This window comes from Condylura cristata, unplaced genomic scaffold (assembly GCF_000260355.1).
Source record: "Condylura cristata isolate star-nosed mole 26May11 unplaced genomic scaffold, ConCri1.0 scaffold00012, whole genome shotgun sequence".
Taxonomy (NCBI): domain Eukaryota; kingdom Metazoa; phylum Chordata; class Mammalia; order Eulipotyphla; family Talpidae; genus Condylura; species Condylura cristata.
Window position 1 is genome coordinate 21762587 of NW_004567113.1, and position 6973 is coordinate 21769559.

The following is a 6973-nucleotide window of genomic DNA, read 5'->3' on the forward strand; positions in this document are numbered from 1 at the left end:
GTAGCTTCAGCTGTGGTAGCTTCTTCTGTTGTGGCAGCTGTAGTATATTTTTCTCTTGAAGGTTTTGGTTTATGGGGCACAGGAGCTTTGTGATGTGGCCCTGGCTTTGGTGCACGTGGATAGTCCTGACGATCCTTAGGGACATGAGACTTTGATGATTTTGTGGCCTTATGAGGTCGACGCTGTTTATGTGCAGCTTGAACAGATTTAGGTCTTTTTGTTTTAGATGATTTCGACCCTTTTTGAGCACAGGAAGATTTCTTTCCAGTTTTGCCGGTTAAGGGAGGTGGTCTTTTACCTCGAGTGCATTTATGAGGTTTTACATCTTTCTTCGATGATTTAGTTTTGCACTCTTTTGCCTTTACAGATGTGGAATGGCTCTTTCTAGCTGGTTTTGTAGATCTACTCTTTGCAACATTTGTTTTTGCCTTCTTACCAAGAGAACATTTTCCTTTTGCTTGAGCAGATTTAGCTTTTTTGGCAGTTGGTTTAGAATTTTTAGAGTTTTTCTTTTTAGCCAGAGTGTTTTTGCCTCCTTTTGCTTGACTGGGTTGCTTCCTGGCAGCTTTTGACGAGGAACTTGTTCCTTTCTTTGATTTTGGTTGTGTGTTCTTTTTGGCTTTAGAAACTGCCCCTTTCTTGACTGCAGTTGATTTAGTTTGTTTCTTTACTGTTTTCTTTTTGGTTGAACTTTTTTTGGTGGCTCCTTTAGAGGCTTTTGTCTGACTTTGCTTTTTGTTAGCAGATTTAGTTGGATTTTTCTTCGCGGTGGAACGAATTTGGGGGGAGCTTTTTATTGCTGTGGACCTAGATGTTTGTTTTTTGGGAGAGGACTTTTTCTTAGAACTGGCTTTTGATGACTGGACAGATTTTTTACTTTTACTTGCTGTCTTAGACTTTGAGGATAATCGACTGCCCGCCTTGTTGTTTAGTACAGGCAAGGAGGAGGCAGAATTGGCTCGTGGTTTCTTAATTGCCTGGATGGATGGAGATTTGTTTTGTGATGTCCTAGCAGGGACATTTCGAACTGATTTACTTTTGGCTGCCTGGCGTGACTGCTGACTCTCAGTGAACTGCAGGGGGAAAAAATAAAAAACATTACCAAGTAAAATTTCCAATCAGAAACTTATCTGTTGGTGGTTTGGTTTTGAATGTGATATAAATTTAGATTTAAATTGATTATAAATTTAATATAAATGATTATACAAAGTAGTTAGACATTATCTTCTATGCTTAGTGCATTTGCTAAGAAAATCAAATCAAAATTAAAAAATAATGTCATTGGCCCTGCCTGGTGGTGCAGTGGGTTAAAGCACTGCACTGAGAAGCTAAAGCTACTTCCGCATGAGTTCAATCCCCACCCTGGAGGTGACCACATGGAGAGGTGGCAGACCTCTCCTGACCCGCCCACTGCTCCCCTCAGCAGTGTACTTCGTTGATCTGCCTGTTCTGCTCCCCACTTTGTCTCTGGTGAAGCCTCTTGCCACCCCTGAGCCTCTGGCCTGTTCTGTATGTACAAGTAAATAAATCTTTAAAAAAAAAATGTCATTTAGGGAAATCCAACTAGTTTGAGTCTTAAAATACTACCACTAAATCTATGATTTCTTTTTTTTCTCTGAAAGACCACAGATTGTCAATCCTTTAGGAATTAACAGAAGGATCATATGGTGTGAATCCACAGCTTAGAAATGATAAGAAAAGTTTTTGATGTTGACTTTAGTAAATTAGATATAAAAAAAAGCAACAAAAACAGACTATCCCTTGGCTATAAAAGCTTTGTTTGAGGCACAGAATGTTGTGGGAAGAATTCTGTAAGTAAAATAATAGTGATGGTAGAAAAGATAAAAGATTGGTAGAATGAAACATTGTTGGTAAAATGTAACTGAAAAGAAATTGAAGATCAACATCATTCTAAAAACAGTAGGCATTATACTCCCTTGTCCAAGTGAGACAGAGAACTTGTGAATAGCACATAATTTCATCAGAAGAGCAAAAGGTATTTTTTTTAATTGAAAGAGATATAAAAGGGAGAAGCAAAAGACCAAAAATTCAGAACTGACACTCACTTAAAGAGGTACATAAGAACCTATTTTCACAAGTTATGTTTCAGAGTAGTCATATATATGAAGCAGCAATAGTTGTTTATTTTAGCTATCAATAGAAGAGACTGTCTTCCTTTTCATTGTGTTTATGTCTTAAGTGGAAGAACATATTATAGCTTTAGTGAGAATGTAGTAATAGATACAGAGGTTGAGAGAAAAACTTGAGAGATGTGTAAACATGGTCCCATTATTAACCTTGAGAGAGGAATTTCTTTGGAGGTTGCAGATGGATGGTGGACATTAAGGAGAAGTGGAAGTCTTGATAATTCCTTTGCAAATTTAGTTCTCTTCCTCCAAATTTATTTGGAAATTTTCTTATACCTTACACTGCTCAATTGTCAGTCATGCCTTCAGATTTTCACCCTCTTCCTCTCTTTTTCCTTTTATATCTCTTATTGCTTTGCCCCTTTTCAAATTCCAGATGTTTCTAAACAGATGTATCCCATAGGTGTTAGATATAAAAGGTAATTAATCATTTTTCTTTCTATTTCATGTGATTCTGTTCTCTTTTAAAAAGTACAATTCTGTAAGATCATTCCAAATCCCACCTTACTGCTATGATGCTCTTAATTTCAGGTAGTTTTTCCAATTGTAAGTGTATAGAATCTTACCGGAAAACAAACTGCAAAGGTCAAGATGAGCCCAGTCAAGATTAGAGACTTCATCCTGTCCTCTTAACCCCTGTAATAACGAAATAAGAGAAAATATTTTTATGTGCTTGACAATGAAAAAAATGTATATTACCAAACTTCACAGTGTTATAAAATTAAAATTTTAGTAACAATTTGAAGAAGAAAGACAATAATCTTTCCTAAAATTAAACTTTACTGTGAATTTGTTTTAAACCTTAATGTGGAGTTTATAATCTTACATGATCCTTATACCTGTTCTCTGAAAAATATTTTAAAATTATTATGTACTCTGCCTGCTGATTACTCATTTTTAGGTAAAGTCTACATCATGATTATATTTATTGAATACTCAAATCTATTTCTTATCTGTCTTAGTCTCATTTTTAAACACCTCATTTTGTAATCCTTCTAATATGACTTCATGGATGGCAGGTATCTGATGTTTCATCATGCTAAATTATTAGTATCAACGTTATGGAACAAAAGACTTCTGATACTAGGAATTTTGTGAATGAAAAAAAAAAAGGTAAATAAATGCAATCGTTTTCTATATAGGAATTACCTCAGGAAGGCTCAGTAGAAGTCTCTAGTAGCACTTGACTTGTGAGAAATTAGTGAGATCTAAGGATTTACCTTGCATTGGTGCCATTAGATCAACTTTAAGAATCAGAAAACTTACTAAAACCACTGGTATTTTGATCTGAATCTGAACCAAATCAATTTACATCATCATCTTTCCCACTGAAACAATCTCTTTCAAGTATTCCCCATTTCAGTGAATGGCACATTATTCACTCAATAGTGTAACAAAGAATCCCGAGTAAGTTTCTGTTCTCCCTCTCATCTTCCCATGCTCACTAACTAGTCCATAAAACCGCTCTATATTTTATTTCCATTCAGTGTAATTAATTTACTTATCTCGTCTTTGTCAATAGCACCTATCCAAGTTAGTATTGTATCTCATTCAGACCATTCTTTAACTCAAGAAATACTTATTGATTGCCAATTATGTAGTGATAGGCAATGTTGTAGGCAGTACATGCTTTTTATCTATTAGAGTTTTCATTTTTTGACTATCAAAATAAGCTTTAACTAATCTATAGTCCTTTCAATTTTGTGTAGTCACTATAAAGTTAGTAAAATGTAAATTTGATTAGTAACTTTTTTTTTATTAGTTTCTCATTGCTCTTTATCTTAAAGACAACAAAATGTTTACAAGGTGTTTACAATTCCACATTTCATTGTTCTTTAGTCGCATTTCTCTTAGTCTCATTCACGTTTTGTGTATGTTGTATAATAGTGATGCTCTTCAATAGCTGTTACTGTTGAAGAATTGTATGTTATTCTTATATACAATTCACTGCAGTAAGGCTTTTAAATCCACCTACATATTTAGAACAACTCCAATCAAGTTTGTTCATAATGTGTGTGTTTCAGTATAATTTTTAAGATTATGGGATGGAATTCTCTCTAGGTTTTGACAGAGTCCATCCTTCTCTTGACTTTTGCCACTGTATCCTCATATTTTGAGTACTTCTGTGAAGTTCCTCTTTTGGTTCATTCATGGATTATCCTCCTTGCCTCACCAGGGTCAGACATTAGTCCTATTTTCACCTCAATTTGTAGTAATAACTCTATGTAGGCTCCAACATGCAGTGAGAAACAGCATACATTTAACTATGCAGACTTCTAAGTTTATTCATCAGGATTCATAGCTCACCTCTTTTGTGGACATTTCCATTTGATTGTACCATTGCACCTTTAGTCTAACCTGTCCAGACTTAATTAATGCCCTCTAGTTTCTTCTTGATTAAGAACCAGACATTTAAAAAAAAAAAAAACCTTCTTAAGTAAGAGTGCCCTAGAAGTTTAAACATTATCTACATAATTACCTTGAGAGGGGAATCTTCTTTGGATCTTGTCACAATCTGCTTTCTCTTGATGCAGCTAGTCGTACCTCTAAGACTTGACACCTGAAGATGGGAAGAGATCTCACTGAATGACTCTTCCATCTAATAAGGCAAATGTGCTTTCCTTTAGTACCACCTACTTTTCGCCTATTGGTTGGAAATAGGGGATAGGAAAAAATATTTGTGTAAATGAGATTATTTCAGTTTAATCTAAAAATATTTGACCTTTGGATTTTCTGTCCCCAAAACATTGAGAACACTGTCTTACCTTTTAGTTGAAAAGGGTAATAGTAGAATCTGATAGTTAACAACATTCACAAATGAACACTACAGTTTCTTTGTATGTCATTCATTTTGTGAAAGCTTTCTTATTTCTGATCTGGAGTAATTTCTACATTGTCAAATGCTTCCCATTTTTTTTGGAATTGATCAACTATCTTTTTGCAAGTTTAAATCAATATTCCTAGTTTGATAGAATTGAGGAGGTAAATATCTGAAAGAATTTAATGACAGAATATACTTTCTTCTTTTGAATTAAAACACATTTAAGCATTTAAATTCAAAATGCCTATCTTAGAGAAATTTGTTAAATAAGTTTACCTGTTTGTACATCTGTTCTACTCACTGAAAAAATTTGAATTTGGAACCCCCCAAATTTTAAAGGGTACAATTTGGGTTATCAATCAGTCTCTTAATACTTTTAGCTATGTAGATAATTTCATTTGGTAAATTTGTTTTTATTAATTTTATACTCATATATCTACTCCTTACATATTTATATAATGGACCACAGGGAAGATCAAGTAGTAAATTTACTGATTTTGATCAAAAACAAGACAAATAACCAATATATTAGGGAGTAAAAATACAAAAACTTTGTAGAGGCAATTGTAGAATGGTAAATTGTATCTGTAATTGTATTAATTTGTGATCTTGGTAAATTTAACTGTAAATGCCATTTTCTCATGTATAAAATGAGAATCATCCCTATTCTGTTTCCATGAATGATGTTGGAGTTAAATTAAAATATTAACTTCTTTTTTAAATTGTTGCACTATGTGAAAATATTATTTACAATCTAACTTATTTGCACATGAAAAATTATTTTTGTAGATTTAATATAATTTTTGATCTTAGCATCAGTAGATTTGGAATAGCAACTTCTATTTATTTATTTATTGAACACACCCATCTTGTTTAAAGCACTGTAGTTTCAATAGGAATAACATAGACTCATTTCCTACCTTGAGGGGCTAAAGATTTATTGGAAAGGGCTATGGCACAAACAGAAAAGACTGTCTTTGATCCATTAATATTTGTTTAATAGAGTAATTACACATGAACTCAGCCATTTCTTTTGGACAAACTTTTTTGTTCTCCTTATTTCAAGAGCACTGTGAAAAGCAGAAGTTAAGAGTTTGGCTGCAGTTGAATGATCTGATGCCTGCGTGATAATCACTATCACAACCAGGATTGTGTGATGACAATACACAGTATTGTCTCTTCTGAGAATGGAGGGTAATCACTTTAAAGTTAATAAAACTCTATAAACTTATGGCTGATATACTGATGTGACTTGAAATAAGTTATGCCTTATTTCTTTTTAATAAGTTTGTTGTTACTTTAGAGCACTAGTCATAACTCTCTTCTTCATAAAGTCATTATTGTAGCTGTTCCAATATGAGGCTTTCATTTTGATTGGATATTAGAATATAGTCAAAAGTAATTTTTGGTCTAAGGACTGATCTTCATGTTCTCTAAATTTGAGACTATTCTTACTTTAAATATATACTTCATTTACAACTTAGGTTTTGTAAGGAAAGTCCTTATGGATTACCCTTTGGAAAGGACAATTTTGTGGAAATTTTCCATATAAGTTTTATGTTTATATAAAAATTATTCATGCCTTCTCCAATGTGACTTGAAGGATATTCAGGAAATTTTAGAAAAGTAGACTAATTTCTTCTGATCATCAATAAATGCCTTACTTAGTTATTAATGTTACTGATATGGAGAAAAGAGATTATTAATATTCTCATGGATTAAATACTAATCAATATTAAATAAAACATTAAATAGCTGGATATGTTCATACCTAATTTTGAATACAAAAATGCCTTAAATGCATTTCTAACAGATTATTTTAGAAAAGAAATCTAGAAGAATAATTACTGGTGTGTGGTTCATATTTGATGACTAGTGGAAGGGAATTGAAGACCAGCTTTCCCATATATCTTAAAATTAATGTTTAGAAAAATAAGGTAAGGCAAAATTGCTGTCTAGTAGAAAATTTTGAAGGAAAATAAATACATCATATATTTTGGAGGAT

General features: G+C 33.0%; 1 protein-coding gene across 1 annotated transcript; it reads right to left on the reverse strand.

Moving 5' to 3' along the window:
* Window positions 1–69: 69 nt before the first annotated feature.
* LOC105853534 (histone H1-like) lies at window positions 70–4746 on the reverse strand. The gene is made up of 3 exons (XM_012724016.1): window positions 4627–4746; window positions 299–1073; window positions 70–134 (listed from the first exon to the last, which is right to left on the reverse strand). The coding sequence occupies exons 1-3, from the start codon at window positions 4744–4746 to the stop codon at window positions 70–72; spliced, it is 960 nt and encodes a 319-aa protein (XP_012579470.1).
* Between the last annotated feature and the right edge of the window lie 2227 nt (window positions 4747–6973).